At 45.9% G+C, this 17,053-nt stretch overlaps 1 protein-coding gene across 1 annotated transcript in view; it reads right to left on the bottom strand.

The window, feature by feature from the left end:
• Nucleotides 1-14,579, bottom strand: part of TTC7A (tetratricopeptide repeat domain 7A) — a 119,214-nt gene extending 104,635 nt beyond the window's left edge. Inside the window, exons 1-2 of the mRNA XM_024753551.1 lie at nucleotides 14,396-14,579; nucleotides 697-860 (exon numbers count right to left, since the gene is read on the bottom strand). Coding sequence (XP_024609319.1) covers nucleotides 697-860; nucleotides 14,396-14,579 — 348 coding nt within the window. The remainder of the gene's footprint in view (nucleotides 1-696; nucleotides 861-14,395) is intronic.
• Between the last annotated feature and the right edge of the window lie 2,474 nt (nucleotides 14,580-17,053).

Below are 17,053 nucleotides of genomic sequence, written 5' to 3'. Positions count from 1 at the left end.
GGACCATGCTTTGAGCAGTAAAGGTCTAAAGAAAGCTGTGACTATACTTCCCTCTCTACTGCCCCTCAGTGCCTTGCATATAGTAGTTGCTCAATAAGTGCACATGGACTCGAACTGGCTTGCCATGTTATGGAGTGCTTCCGCTGCTAGCCAACTCAGAACGTTTGCCTGTTTCCAACTAGATCATACATTCACTGAGGTTTTATTTCCCTGAGATGCTCAAAGAAGCCAAAGGACCAGGCACAAACTAGGTCAACCAAACGCTGTGTAATAGAAATATATAACTTGGGCCACAAGTGCAAGCCACAAGTGTAATTTAGATTTTTCTAGTAAACATTTCTAGTCACATTAAAAAAGGTCAATATAGGTAAAATTAATTTTAATAATACATTTTATTTAATATATTCTAAATATTATCATTTGAATATGTAATCAGTATAAAGAATTGATGCTCTTTTATATTCCGCGTTTTGTACTAAGTCTTCAAAATCCAGTGTGTGTTTCACACTCACAGCGCAGCTCAGTTTGGACAAGCCATGTGGCTAGTGGCTACTGTACTGAACAGGGCAGGCCAACCCTTGAGGGACACTTGCTGCTCAGGTGACCAAATGACCCCAGAAGGTCCTCACAGCAGAGACGAGGCAGGAGAGAGGAGAGACAGCTCCAGGCTGGGTGGGCGGGGGGTCTACAACTTACCGGCAGCCTCCCGTGATTCAGGATACTGCTCAGATGGTTTCTGGCTTCATTCATCTTCCGCTCACTCTTCTCCGGCAGAGGGATAGAGTCTTTTATCTTGGCGTGGTTCTCCTTCAGACACTGCTCCAGGAGGGCCTCGGCCAGGAGCAATTTCCCAAAGCCATCTGGAAAACAGGGCAGGGATCACAGTGGCTATGTGAGGACAGTAGTCCCCTGAACACGGCAGATGTGGAGACTGGTACACGCCCCTGTACCCACCCAACACCCCCAACCCAGCATTTGAATGGCTCGGATCTGAGAAAATAAAGACATAGTTTCTATGCACTTAAAACAGCCTTTAAAGAAAAAACACACATTCTACCATGGTCACAGCACCAACTGCCCCCTTGGGTTTATTTTCTGTAGTTCAGTGTTTGAGGAGGTAGAGTTCCCAGGACTTGGAACAAGCCCAGAATTTCAGAATTTAAAATGAGGGACAGAGATTGGTTCAAGATGGCGGAGTGGAAGGACGTGCGCTCACTCCCTCTTGCGAGAGCACCAGAATCACAACTAACTGCTGAATAATCATTGACAGGATGCTGGAACTCACCAGAAAAGATGCCCCACATCCAAGGACAGCAGAGAAGCCACAATGAGATGGTAGGAGGGGCGCAATCACAGTAAAATCAAATCCCATGGCTGCTGGGGGGGGTGACCCACAAACTGGAGAACACTTATGCCACAGAAGTCCACCCACTGGAGTGAAGGTTCTGAGCCCATGTCAGGCTTCCCAACCTGGGGGTCCAGCAACGGGAGGAGGAATTCCCAGAGAATCAGACTTTGAAGCCTGGCAGGATTTGATTGCGGGACTTTGACAGGACTGAGGGAAGGGGAGACTCCACTTTTGGAGGGCGCACACAAAGTAGTGTGTGCATCGGGACCCAGGGAAAGGAGCAGTGACCCTATAGGCGACTGAACCACACCTACCTGCTAGTGTTGGAGGGTCTTCTCAGATTCAGGGAGTGGCTGTGGCTCACCATGGGGACAAGGACACTGGCAGCAGAAGTTCTGGGAAGTACTCCTTGGCGTGAGCCCTCCCAGAGTCCACCATTAGCCCCAACAAAGAGCAGGTAGGCTGCAGTGCTGGGTCGCCTCAGGCCAAAAAACCAACAGAGAGGGAACTCGGCCACACCCATCAGCAGACAAGCGGATTAAAGCTTTACTGAGCTCTGCCCACCAGAGCAACAGCCAGCTCTACCCACCACCAGGCCCTCCCTTCAGGAAGCTTGCACAAGCCTCTTAGATAGCCTCATCCACCAGAGGGCAGACAGCACAAGCAAGAAGACCTACAATCCTGCAGCCTGTGGAACGAAAATCACATTCACAGAAAGACAAAATGAAAAGGCAGAGGACTATGTACCAGATGAAGGAACAAGATAAAACCCTGGAAAAACAACTGAATGAAGTGGAGATAGGCAACCTTCCAGAAAAAGAATTCAAAATAATGATAGTGAAGATTATTCAGGAGCTTGGAAAAAGAATGGAGGCAAAGATTGACAAGACGCAAGAAATGTTTAACAAAGACCTAGAAGAATTAAAGAACAAAGACCTAGAAGAATTAAAAAATGAACAGAGATGAACAATACAATAACTGAAAGGAAAATACACTGGAAGGAATCAATAGCAGAGTAACTGAGGCAGAAGAACGGATAAGTGACCTGGAAGACAGAATGGCAGAATTCACTGCCATGGGACAGAATACAGAAAAAAGAATGAAAAGAAACAAAGACAGCCTAAGAGACCTCTGGGACAACATTAAACACAACAACATTCGCATTATAGGGGTCCCAGAAGGAGAAGAGAGAGAGAAAGGACCTGAGAAAATATTTGAAAAGATTATAGTAGAAAACTTCCCTAACATGGGAAAGGAAATAGCCACCCAAGTCCAGGAAGTGCAGAGAGTCCCAGGAAGGATAAACTCAAGGAGCAACACACCGAGACACACAGTAATCAAACTGACAAAAATTAAAGACAAAGAAAAATTATTAATTATTAATATAATTAAAAATTATAATTTAATTAATATAATTAAATTTTAATTAATATAATTAATTATATTATAATTTTAATATATATTATATATATAATTTAATATAATTATAATATTAATATAATTAAATTTTAATTAAATATAATTAAAATTATATTTTAATTAATATAATTAAAAATTATTAAAAGCAACAAGGGAAAAATGACAAATAACATACAAGGGAACTCCCATAAGGTTAACATTTCTCAGCAGAAACTCTACAAGCCAGAAGGGAGTGGCACGCTATATCTAAAGTGATAGGGAAGAACCTACAACCAAGATTACTCTACCCGGCAAGGATCTTACCAAGATTACTCTACCCGGCAAGGATCTTAATCAGATTTGATGGAGAAATCAAAAGCTTGACAGACAAGCAAAAGCTAAGAAAATTCAGCACCACCAAAAAAGCTCTACAGCAAATGCTAAAGGAACTTCTCTAAGTGGGAAATGCAAGAGAAGAAAAGGACCTACAAAAACAAACCCGAAACAATTAAGAAAATGGTAATAGGAACATACATATCGATAATTACCTTAAATGTGAATGGATTAAATGCTCCAACCAAAAGACACAGGGTCGCTGAATGGATACAAATCAAGACCCACATATGCTGTCTACAAGAGATCCACTTCAGACCTAGGGACACATACAGACTGAAAGTGAGGGGATGGAAAAAGATATTCCAGACAAATGGAAATCAAAAGAAAGTTGGAGTCGCAATACTCATATCAGATAAACTAGACTTTAAAATAAAGAATGTTACAAGAGACAAGGAAGGACACTACATAATGATCAAGAGATCAATCCAAGAAGAAGATATAACAATTGTAAATATTTATGCACCCAACACAGGAGCACCTCAATACATAAGGCAAATGCTAACAGCTATAAAAGAGGAAATCGACAGTAACACAATAATAGTAGGGGACTTTAACACCTCAATCACACCAATGGACAGATCATCCAGACAGAAAATTAATAAGGAAACACAAGCTTTAAATGACACAACAGACCAGATAGATTTAATTGATATTTATAGGACATTCCATCCGAAAACAGCAGATTACACTTTCTTCTCAAGTGCGCACAGAACATTCTCCAGGACAGATCACATCTTGGGTCACAAATCAAGCCTCAGTAAATTTAAGAAAATTGAAATCATATCAAGCATCTTTTCCGACCACCACACTATGAGATTAGAAATCAACTGAGGGGAAAAAAACTTAAAAGACAAACACAGGGAGGCTAAACAATATGTTACTAAATAACCAAGAGATCACTGAAGAAATCAGAGGAAATTTAGAAAGGTATAACCTTCCAAGACTGAAGCAGGAAGAAATAGAAAATATGAACCGACCAATCACAAGTCATGAAATTGAAACTGTGATTAAAAATCTTCCAACAAACAAAAGTCCAGGACCAGATGGCTTCACAGGTGAATTCTATCAAACATTTAGAGAAGAGTTAACACCCATCCTTCTCAAACTCTTCCAAAAAATTGCAGAGGAAGGAACACTCCCAAACTCATTCTACGAGGCCACCATCACCCTGATACCAAAACCACACAAAGATACTACAAAAAAAGAAAATTACAGACCAATATCACTGATGAATATAGAGTCAATCTGTGTGGCAAACTTCTTTATTGTCTTATTGGAAGAAATTGCCTCAGACACCCCAACCTTCAGCAACCACTGCCTTGATCAGTCAGCTGCCATCAACATCGAGGCAAGACCCTCCACCAGCAGAGACTATGACTCACTGAAGGGTCAGATGACGGTTAGCATTTTTAGCAATAAAGTATTTTTTGCATATAGATGCAAAAATCCTCAACAAAATACTAGCAAACAGAATCCAACAACACATTAAAAGGATCACACACCATGATCAAGTGGGATTTATCCCAAGGATGCAAGGATTCTTCAATATACGCAAATCAATCAATGTGATACGCCATATTAACAAACTGAAGAATAAAAACCATATGATCATCTCAATAGATGCAGAAAAAGCTTTTGACAAAATTCAACACCCATTTATGACAAAAACTCCCCAGTAAGTGGGCATAGAGGGAGCCTACCTCAACATAATAAAGGCCATATACAACAAACCCACAGCAAACATCATTCTCAATGGTGAAAAACTGAAAGCATTTCCTCTAAGATCAGGAACAAGACAGGATGTCCACTCTCGCCACTATTATTCAACATAGTTTTGGAAGTCTTAGCCACAGCAATCAGAGACAAAAAAGAAATAAAAGGAATACAAATTGGAAAAGAAGTAAAACTGTCATTGTTTGGAGACGACATGATACTATACATAGAGAATCCTAAAGATGCCACCTGAAAACTACTAGAGCTAATCAACAAATTTGGTAATGTTGCAGGATACAAAATTAATGCACAGAAATCTCTTGCATTCCTATACCCTAACAACAAAAGATCAGAAAGAGAAATTAAGGAAACAATCCCATTCACCACTGCAACAAAAAGAATAAAATACCTACCTAGTGAGGTAAAAGACCTGTACTCAGAAAACTATAAGACACTGATGAAAGAAATCAAAGATGACACAAACAGATGGAGAGATATATCATGTTCTTGGATTGGAAGAAGCAATATTGTGAAAATAACTATACTACTCAAAGCAATCTATAGATTCAATGCAATCCCTATCAAATTACCAGCGGCATTTTTTACAGAACTAGAACAAAAAAAATCTTAAAATTTGTATGGAGACACAAAAGACCCCAAATAGCCAAAGCAATCTTGAGGGAAAAAAACAGAGCTGGAGGAATCAGACTCCCTGACTTCAGACTATACTACAAAGCTACAGTAATCAAGACAATATGGTACTGGCACAGAAACAGAAACACAGATCAGTGGAACATGATAGAAAGCCCAGAGATAGACCCACACACTTACGGTCAACTAATCTATGACAAAGGAAGCAAGGATATACAATGAAGAAAAGACAGTCTCTTCAGTAAGTGGTCCTGGGAAAACTGGACAGCTACATGTAAAAGAATGAAATTAGAACACTCCCTAACACCATATACAAAAATAAACACAAAATGGATTAAAGACCTAAATGTAAGACAGGACACTGTAAAACTCTTAGAGGAAGATATAGGAAGAACATTCTTTGACATAAATCACAGCAAGGTATTTTCTGACCCACCTCCTAGAGTAATGGAAATAAAAACAAAAATAAACAAATGGGACCTAATGAAACTTAAAAGGTTTTGCACAGCAAAGGAAACTATAAACAAGACGAAAAGACAACCCTCAGAATGGGAGAAAATATTTGCAAACGAATCAATGGACAAAGGATTAATCTCCAAAATATATAAACAGCTCATGCAGCTCAATATTAAAAAAACAAACAACCCAATTCAAAAATGGGCAGAAGACCTAAATAGACACTTCTCCAAAGAAGACATACAGATGGCCAAGAATCACATGAAAAGCTGCTCAACATCACTAATTATTAGAGAAATGCAAATCAAAGCTACAATGAGGTATCACCTCACACCAGTCAGAATGGGCATCATCAGAAAATCTACAAACAACAAATGCTGGAGAGGGTGTGGAGAAAAGGGAACCCTCTTGCACTGTTGGTGGGAATGTAAGTTGATACAGCCACTATGGAGAACAGTATGGAGGTCCCTTAAAAAACTAAAAATAGAATTACCATATGACCCAGCAATCCCACTACTGGGCATATATCCAGAGAAAACCATAATTCAAAAAGCCACATGCACTCCAGTGTTCATTGCAGCACTGTTTACAATAGCCAGGTCATGGACGCACCCTAAGTGTCCATTGACAGACAAGTGGATAAAGAAGATGTGGTACGTACATACAATGGAATATTACTCAGCCATAAAAAGGAACGAAATTGGGTCATTTGTTGAGACGTGGATGGATCTAGAGACTGTCATACAGAGTGAAGTAAGTCAGAAAGAGAAAAACAGATATCGTATATTAATGCATATATGTGGAATCTAGAAAAATGCTACAGACGAACCAGTTTGCAGGGAAGAAATAGACACACAGATGTAGAGAAACAAACATATGGACACCAAGGGGGGAAAGTGGGGGGCGGGTTGTGGTGGGATGAATTGGGAGATTGGGATTGACATGTATACACTGATATGTATAAAATGGATAACTAGTAAGAACCTGCTGTATAAAAAATAAATGAAATTCAAAATTAAATTAAATTAAATTTTAAAAAAGGAAAAAAAAATATTGAGGGACAAAGTCACACCCATGCTCCAAGGTGATAAGTTCTTACACAAGGAAGGAATTCCCTGCAGACAACTGAAGAGGAAAAATATACAAGCTGGCTTAATAACACATTGTCAGGTGCTCCTATCTTCCATGTAGCAGAATTGGTTTTCTCTGTTATTAAGGTATTTTAGCATGACCCAGGAGGATAACCTAGCAACCAAGGAGAGTTAAGGCCGGAAGCAGATTTACTGGTGTAGCACGGCAATCCTTGGGACTTTCTGGAGTTCCCGCACACGTTAGCTCGTCCACAGACCTCACCCCTTGGCTAGTGATTTCATACTGCTTGGTTTACTTTGCTGTCTCCCCCACAGCACTGAAAACTGCAATCCTGAAGCCACCGTATCCCTGCTACCTACGGCAGGGGCGACCTGAGTGGGGTGGGATCCAGCTGCTCAGGGTGCAGGGTTTGAGGTTGAGGGTGGTTTCAGGACCGCCTTGGGTGGCTGTGCTTGGTGACAGGCTCCTGGCCTGTCCCCCTCGAACAGAGCAAGGACCATTTAATACAGGCACCCAATAAATAGCAACTGAGTAATGGGATCCTTTCCACTCCCCCATGGGGAAGCCCTGAGGCTCAGGGAGTTCTGTGCCCATCCAAAATGCCTCCAGGGGGGCTTCCCTGGTGGCACAGTGGTTAAGAATCTGCCTACCAATGCAGGGGACATGGGTTCGAGCCCTGGTGCGGGAAGATCACACATGCCGTGGAGCAACTAAGCCTGTGCACCACAACTACTGAGCCTGTGCTCTAGAACCCACGAGCCACAACTACCAAGCCCGTGCACCACAGCTACTGAAGCCCGCGCGCCTAGAGCCCATGCTCCGCAACAAGAGAAGTCACCGCAATGGGAAGTCCACACACCACAACGAAGAGTAGCTCCCGCTTGCCACAACTAGAGAAAGCCCATGCAGCCACAACTAGAGAAAGCCCATGCAGCAACAAAGACCCAATGCAGCCAAAAATAAAATAAAATACATAAATTTATTAAGAAAACAAAATGCCTCCAGGAACATGTGCTCGATCCCACGTCCTCTAATGCTCTTCCTGCTGCCAGAATGGCATTCTCAGACCTACTCAGAATGCCACTCACTCCTTACTCTCAGGACCACTGAAGTTTGCTCACAACTCAAAGCCACAGGTGTAAAATTGCATGTCCCTGAATAATTGTCTCTCTTCGTAAGGGAGATTCCCCACAGAGAGCATCCTGGAAGCCCAGATGGATGTCACAGCCTAGTAGCCCATCCTTTGCTACCTACCTCATGATTTCTAAAAGTAACATTAGGAAGAAATGGCCAAAAATGATGGTTCAAACTATCATCCATCACTAGTGGGACAGAAGTTGGTAGAACCTCTAGAAAGGGCAACTTGGAGACATATATCAAAATTATTTCTTGCACATCCCCACTGACTCAGCAATCCCACGCCTACAGATGTCCTCGAACATGTATGTGTAAAACGACCAACATATAAGGTCATTCCTGCTGCGCTGTTTATAATAGCAGAAAACCAGAGAAAACTTTATGTCCATCAACAGAAGGCTGATTAAATAAAGCATGATATATCCATTAAAAGGGACACCATGCCACCATATAAAGGGATGAGGAGGCTCTGTAGGGGCTGTCATGACATGAACTTCAAGATAAACTGATTAGAAAGTAGAGCACACACAGTGGACCACTGTGTGTTTATGCATGAAAATATGTAAAAGGATAACACGAACATCTGCTAACTTTTCTACCTTACAGGGACGGGGGCAGAGATGGAGGGAGGCTTTTCACTCGTTACTTTTGGGTACCTTTGGAAGGTTGACCCATGTGAATATATTACCTAGTCAAAATTAAATTTAAATCGACCCAAGAATAGAAGGAATCTTCTACGTTTCCAATAGCTCAGCCAGGAGGGGGAGTGGGCTGCTTAGAAGTGGGTGCCTGAGCAGCATTCCTGAGCTGTGGGCCACTTGGCAATGGGCTGTCCCCTTCTAATCTGTTTTGCATCTGTAAAACCTGAGGTAGAGCTATGAACCTCCTCCTTCCCACAGAACCTCATCCCTCCCCAGGCTCCGCCTGCCGGGCTGGTCCCGCCCCTCCGCCGTCAGGTGCAGCGGTGCGCACAGCTCCCGCCCCGCGGTCTGCAGGTGCCAGTCTGCAGCCCAGCCTTCCGGCCACCGGGTCCCGCCTCCGCCACCCAGCTGCCCCGCCCAGAGCTCCCTAGGGCTCCTTTCCTTTCATGCCAAGAGAAACCAGCTTCCTTCTAGGCAAACCTCAATCTTGAAATACTCCCCAGGGCCCACACCTCTCCTCAAAATGTCCTCTGAACACATGTGTGGTCCGTGGGCTGGGGTGGGTCTGTGCGTCTTTGTGACCCAGTCCCGCGGGGTGAGTGCAGAAATTTGGAGTATATGTTCAGAAACGCTGATAACCATGTGACAGAATAATTGTTGAATCAAATACTAAAAAATTGGTGGTGGTACTTTCTTAAAATCCAGTTTATGGATTTTAAGAAAGTATCGGAACACAACAGATTGGGAATCTAAAAAAAAAAAAACCAGAACATAAAACTGAGCCTTCACCACAGACCGTTTGAGAAGCACTGCTCTAAACTTCAAAAGTGCCTTTTACTGAAAAAGGGGGGCTGGTATTTGCTGATGGCCCACTGAGTACCAGGTACTTTATTATATAGTATCATTTGACCTGCACAGCCCTGATAGGTAGAAATGATTCCCATTTTATAGATGACAATAAAGATGCAATGTTGTTATGGTCACAACCCACATAACATAACAGAGCCAAAGAACAGTCCTCTTCCCCACCTCCCACACAGAGCAGAGCTTCTGACAGTTTGGAAATGAAGAACAGTCTAAGAGCTGTAAACAGTAGGTTAAAAGCGAATCGTAATTCCAAGGACAGGAATAAGAGTAGTTCTCACTGTCACACACTTGTGAGTTTCAGACTGTTTTGTAGATTAACACTCCGGATCCTTCTCCAGAGCCTTTTTGCCCTCCCTCTTCACACCCAACTCAGTCTCTCTGTTTTTCCGTTTAGCATACACTCAAGTAGATATCGGAAATTTACTTTCTTTTCTTCCTTGTCTAACTCTCTTCCCTGCTCCACATTTTCCATCCCACTGTTCTCAACTGGTCAGTCTATGGAACTGAAGGGTAGTTTGGAATGAAAAGTTCTAGGTTTTCAGTTGTTAAATAAGAATCCAGGTGGATCGAGGCTTTCGTATCCTTCTCCAAAGGTAAAACAGATTGCTCTTCATCATCCTAGCGTATGAAACCTACTCCCTATCCTGGTTTGGGTAAAGTGTTCCAGCTTCTCCCTTGCTGGGGCTAATTTAGGAAGGCCTTCCTCCCAGACAGTGCAACAGACTCTGGGAGCCTGGCTCCTGATTCTGGCAGCCCAGCCCAGCTCTCTGCTCTTAGCAGAGGTCCAAAGGAAGTCCCCACTTAGTGGCCCGCCCAGTCTCCCCACCTTGTTTAGGAGGCCTCCGGCGGCTAGCTTCCTCTCCACTCCCACCCCTCTCCAGGCCTCTCGCAGCGTGCCAGTTCACAGGGACCCACTTCAAGGATACCTGCCCCCTCCCTGGAACCCATATTTGCAGGGCAGTGCTCCCCATTCTTCCACCTGTCAATTCAGTCAGGAAAGGTGGTTCCAGCTGGCAGGCCAGGTGCTCAGACCAGACCCTTCCCTACTGGGTCAAATGGGGCCACGGTGGTCTCTGCAGCTGCTCACTTCACAGGACTGCAAAGGGCTGGGACCTTCCAACCGTGGCAAGAGGAGGAAGAGGGCAAAACTAGTGAGAGGCCACCTGCCCCAAATGTACTCCTGCTAACTTCGACTGAAAAGATGCTCAGAACAATTTCCAGTTTTTTTTTTAAAAAAATCACTAATTAAAAAAAAAGATAGGGGATGACTACAGATTAGGAGAGACTGCAGATGGATGGAGAGAGTAGCAGATGTGATTTAAGCAAGTATAGTAAAAGAATATTCGAATCTAGGTGGTGGGAATACAGGCGTTTACTGCAAAATTCTTTCAACTTTTTGTACGTTTGAACTTTTCATAATAAAATGTTGGGGATAAAAGAAAGATTCAACCCATTAACCAAATGCAATGTGTGGCCTTATTTGGATCCTCATTCTAGCAAACAAACTGTAAAATTAAATAATTAGATGAGGGGGAGCTGTAGTAAAAATATGGTAGTTTTATTTTTCAAAAGAGTTCTTGTTTATTAATAAATACATACTGAAATATTGCAACGTGGGGGAGAAACGGCCCAGGGTGTAGCTCAGACAAAACTATTCAGGAGTTTGTGATCACTGACACTGGTTGATGGGTATATGGGATTCATTTTTCTCTCTACTTTTTTGACGTTTTGGAAACTTTTCTCAATAAAGTGTTTTGTTTCTTTTTAAACCACTTGGATGGGGCTCTTTGTTTTTATGTGAACAAAACCCTTTACAGCTAGCCACCCTCTGGAGTTCCCCTGCTCCATCCTGACCAAATCTAAACCGGATGTGAGTCTGAAAGAAAATGTACAAACAGTAGTAACCACCTTCCCCCTGGGCAGGTGGTGGGGAGCAGCCTCCCCAGACAGGAAAAGGGGGCCCCTTCCGCGGGAGCATCTCCTGATCCTTTACTCCCACCAGACCAGAAAGAGGTCCCCCCCCTTCAGCTGGGTCTTCCCCTTGTGCTCCCTGGAGTGAAACCCATGTTCTGGGGGCTATCCTTCGTTTCTTTGGGAAATCCCACAGATACAGCAGGGCCTCTGTCTGTAAAATAGCGCTCAGCTGGGGTTTGTCCTCCTCCCTCAGCACCTTCCTCACCTCTCCCAAATTATGTAATTATGTTGAAGCTTCTGGTCGTTGAGTCTAACACACCAGGTGGGACTTTTAAGAATCTCCCTCCCGGGCTGCAGGTGGCTCAGTGTCCACAACCCCTCAAAAAAACAGGCCCTGGATCCCTCCAGTGATCAAGGAACCCAGTGGAGAGAGAACCAAAATAGCAGACAATCCAAAAAATGCCCTAAGCATGGGCTTCGGGAGTCATTTGTTTTCCTTCCTTGTGTGTGTCTGTGTGTGCACGTGTGTGCAGGCATGTGTACGTTCTGGGATAAATGTATCTGGAAATAACAATGGGAGAAAATCGCTCAGAGGACCAAACCCCAAAATTGGCAGAAGAGACCCCACTGACCTTAGCCTCCCTCTTTGTGCTAGTCAGCTCCCACAGTGAAGCCAACCCAGGCTCCACACTCCTCCCTCTGTCACTAGCAGACCTGGTGTCAGGGACTCCGGTTTGGGTACAGTCTCTGCCACATACTCATTATGTGACCTTTCTGGGCCTTGATGTCTAAAATGGGGACAATAATTCCTGCCCTCCCCACAGGGCTGTTTACAAAAAAAGTTTTTTTCAAATAGAAGAAGCACTTTATAACTATACCATACCATTTATAAACTATGCCATACCAGTGTTTCCCAATAATCCTTCATAGAGTACGGTCAAAGTAAGTTTGAGAAATGTGGTATTTATACTCTAACCTCGGCTTGAACATCATACGCAGGTGAGCATATTAAAGGCTCTGAGAAGTCCTGCAGTTAAAAAAGATCAGTTTAACAATATTGAATCTGTTAGGTCTAATGACTTAGCTTTTTTGGCTCCCCAAACCCTTTTATCCTAGAATACCAAGGAATTACTCAACCTCCTTGAGACCTCTAAAGAACAGCTTAGGAAGTAAAGCCCTGGATAGACTCTAGGCGGCCCCGGTTACTGTCTTGGGCCCAGCATGCTTCTCTGTGGCGCTGCCAACCTCACCCAGATTCCCACACTTGACCAGGCCCCAGTGCCCTCTGCATGGGTCATCTTCCATTCCACCCTCACCAGCCCCACCCCACCACATCACCCCACACAGGGGACAGAGGGGAACCTGAAATGTATCTGTCCTTCCCTGGAAGGCGGGGTCTCATCAGGTTCTACCAAACGTGCATCTTTAGCTCTGGCCACTACCCCTCACTGCCACGCTCAGACCTACCTCAAAGCCTCAAACCGACTGTCCATCCCTGCCACCTAGCCCCCTCAATGTCCATCTATCCTTCCTCCTCATTGGGCAAACACTCTGCCCTTCCCAGCACGAGTTAGAGGCCGGTACCAGTTCTGCTGCTTCCTGAAAACTTCTTTTCCTCTAAGCACCATAATCTAACGCAATTGCCCTCTGATCGCCCCTCCGCCTTCCCATCCATTTTGTCACCTCTTCAAGCTGGGATTTTGTTATACTTCTTGGAGAGGTCATGGTGCAAGTGGTTAAAAGGATGTACTCAGAAACCTGGGTTCAAATCCTGGTTCCACCACTTATTGGCTGGATGATCAAGTTATTTAAGCTCTCTGTGCCTCAGTTTCTTTATCTGTAAGTGGCAAACAAGAGCACCTGCTTCATGGGGTTGTTGGGAGAAACTGGGTTGACTGCAGTGCTTAGTACACTGGCACACAGTGAGTGAGCGAGTTAGCTATTACTGTTACTATTATCGTTATCATTCTGTCTCCTCACAGAGCCTTCCACAGGCTGGGCAGTGTTTAAAACTCTTTATATCTGTATTTATTTACTCCCTGCCTCCTTCCACAAAGGCTCTAAAGTTGGCTGCGCACAAAGAGAGGGCTCAGGGCTGAGCTGAAGGCACCAGGAACAGGTTTGAGGTTGGAGACTGGGGCGGGGTGTTCTCCCACTGCCACATCAGGGTGCCTTCCAACCCCAGCACAAGAGCCCAGCCCAGCCAGACCAGCCCTACTGCTAAAGCCACAGACTGCCAGGGCTAGATGCGTCCCGAGCCAGAACTCAGAAGAAGAAACTGAGGCTTACCAGGCCTCTTTCCCACTTCTCCACCACTCCACCCGGCGCTCGTTAAGCCCCCAATCATACTGGCTGTGCACAGAGCTTCGCCGTTAATTTGACTTGTGGGAAAGAGGGGGAGGGCAAGGAGAGACATGCACAGCCTTCACCTGACGGAGTTTAGGAACCGGAATGGGGGTTGCAGGGGCGGCGCAAGAGTCCGGCCTAAGCCCCAATCTGATGCGTGCCGAAACCACCATTTCACAGCAGTCGGAGCAGCCCACATGATCCGAAAGGGCAGAGAGCAAAAACCGTTTCTCTCTTTTCCTCAAAGCGTGTGAGTTTTCTCCTTGGGCAGAAGAACCTTCCTTACTACCCTGGTTGCTCCTAAGACCAGCACTGTAGAAACGGTAATACCGAAAGCAGCCACCGCCGGCCCCACGCAGTCGGGGCCCGCTTCCTGGAGGAGGCGCCTTTCGCGCGCTCCGCGCTTGTGAACCGGCCCCTTCCTTCCCTCACTCACCCGTGTCCACAGAGGTGAGCACGGTGTTCGGGCTGGCTCGCCGGCCGCCCCCGCCGCCGGGCACGACGAGCGTCTGCATCTGCCGGACCAGCTCTGGCATGCGGTCCCAGTGGCCCTCGGCGCGGCAGCGCTCCAGCTCGCTCTCCATCTTCAGGTGGGAGCCGTGCGCGCCCTTCGCAGCCATCTTCGAGCGGGCGCTGTCATGGGAGGTGAGGCCGAGAAGTGGAGCCTTGTCACAGCCCCCGCCCCAGGCCTGGGCGCCGCCAGCTTCGGACCCGCCCCCGGCCGCGGCTCCACCCCCGCGGGGGCGTGGCGCGGCCTCGGCGAGCCGGGCGCGCGTCACTTTAATGCTGCGCGGAGCCCCGGAGCTCGGGGGCGCCTCGCTCGCCACCCCTCCCCCATCCCATCGGGGCTCTTGGCCTGGGAGACACCCGCCCCGACGACCCGGCTTTATGTGGTGGCCCCGTCACCATCGCTGTCCGGCATGTCACAAATCCCGGGAGAGGCCGGCCGGCCGGTCACTCCCAACTCCTAGAGCGAGCCTCCCCGGAGAGCCGCCGGCTGCCGCCCGGGTCCCGACCTGCTGGGCCGCACGAGCCTTGCGCGCCACCCGCGGGGCTCTCGGGCGAACCCGCCGGTTCGGAGTCCAGCGACTCTCGGGACGCCTCCACCGCGAGAGACTTGAACGTTGTTTTTTCAGAGCGGTGCTCCTCTTTCCAACCTGTCTGCCCCCAACCCAACTGGCAGGCCTGTCCTCTGCGGAATCCTGTTGCTCTGGATTTCTTAAACTTTTTAAGCTGTTTCTCCAACTTGGTATTTACATATTTAATACTGATGTCTGAAGACTGTGATCAGAGCTGTACCGAGCTCTAGGACTTAGCTCGCTGCTGTGGGGACTAAGAAGTTCAAAGGATTACAGGGCAGCTTCGGGGGCAGAGGCGGACGACACCCTCTGCCTAACACTGGTTATGGTGACCCCGCCTCGGGGCGACCCCAGCGTACAGTCCCGTGTGGGGATGGAGGCCATCCCTCAAGAAATCACAGCGAGACCAAAGCGACAAAACAAAACTAAGTGACATAGTGCATGGCACAGACCGAAGATTCCAGAATACGGGAGAGTTAGAGCAAGCTTTTAAGTGTCAGGAGACTCACTTCTTCGTGCTTCTAGACAACTGTAACCGTGGGACGTTTTTGTCAAGTGGAGCTCAGGCTCCTGGGCCCTTATCCTCTTCTGTAGGTTTCAAATGCTGCTCCATTCCTTGTTCGGGGAGCAGAATTCCTCACCTTGGCTGCTGCTCTGGGGTCTGTCCTGAGCTCTTAGAGACCAGGAGATAGATGAAGGAAAATGGGGACAGCTTTGGCAGTTTACTCAATTTACACAAACTCCTCCTCACCTACTCCTGTCAACTGCCCTAGCCAGCTTTTTGTTACCCTTTGCCTGCCCTTGCTGGTCACCAGAACCAGATTTCACTTGGAGAGAGATGTGCATATACTGTGGGTGAGGGTGGCCTGAGGACACCCTGCGATTTGCCCCAATCTGGCATTCCCCAGAGTCAGCCCTAGGGCAGGCAAAGAAAAGCAGAGCTGATAAGAGGAATCCTGACAAAATAAGGAAAACTCCTCTCCTCCCTCTTTTCTCTCAATCCTTTGCCAACCCCTCCCCCAGTTTGCTGGACTCCAGGGAACTAACTGAAGGGGTATTGCTGCCTGTTTCTTCCGCGGGTGCATCAATATTTGTGTGGGCATGGGAGGGAGGAACACAGCATCATGGTGAAAGCTTATGACGAACTGCCCCTCAGCACCACAGAACACATGCTGGACCCCTTCACGGCTCTTTTCCAGCAGAGACAGGACCCCAGCCCATTAGTGACCAACATCTTTCAGGGGAGTAAGAGGCTGTAGGAACAAAGAACAGTCATGATCCAATCAGTAATATTTTCCAAAATCAATGACAAATAGAAAGAGTGGTGGTTGTTTTTATTTTTTAATAATCTGGGATTTCTCAGATGAGAGTTTAGGACACATTCTGATAAAGACCACTGTCATTTGCCAGCTCAGAAATGCTACCGAAATAACTTGCTGATCAGGTGAAGCTGAGTTCATTGCTTACCAGAGTGAGGGAGAGCACTGCCTTGACAATCTTTGTAGCATCTCAGAGAAAAGAAGGAAGTTCGCAGGAGGTAAATCGACTTAATGTGAAATGTGTATTTTCAGGGAGCAACAAAGATGGTACAGCACGAGGGACCATCTGGTTTAAAGGAGACTCTAAAGCCAAGCCAATAGGAGACTGTTTAGCTGCTGCCCCTCAACAAAGTGGGAAGCTCTTGCCATTGGATCACAAGAGAGGCTAAGCTATTAGTCTTTATTCTCATGAAGTTAAGGGCTTAGTGAGATCTCTGATTTACTTATAGGTTGAAAGGCTTATGATGTTTAGTTAGGCCCAGAGTAGGAGGGTATTGAACACCTCATTTCAACTCACCAAAAACAAGTTCATGTTTGTTCTCAGAGAAAAGGTTTGGTTACCAGAGACTTGGGCAGGTCAAATAATGGTATGGGAGTTTCAGAAAACTTGGGAACACACAGCCTGCAGTGGCCAGTGAGACTCAGGAATCCTCATAATTGTCTCTTAGTTGGCCGGGTACCTTTTGCACAGCTGGT

Source organism: Neophocaena asiaeorientalis, unplaced genomic scaffold, assembly GCF_003031525.2.
Source record: "Neophocaena asiaeorientalis asiaeorientalis breed wild unplaced genomic scaffold, Neophocaena_asiaeorientalis_V1.1 scaffold171, whole genome shotgun sequence".
Lineage (NCBI taxonomy): Eukaryota > Metazoa > Chordata > Mammalia > Artiodactyla > Phocoenidae > Neophocaena > Neophocaena asiaeorientalis.
This window is presented reverse-complemented; position numbering and strand designations above follow the sequence as displayed.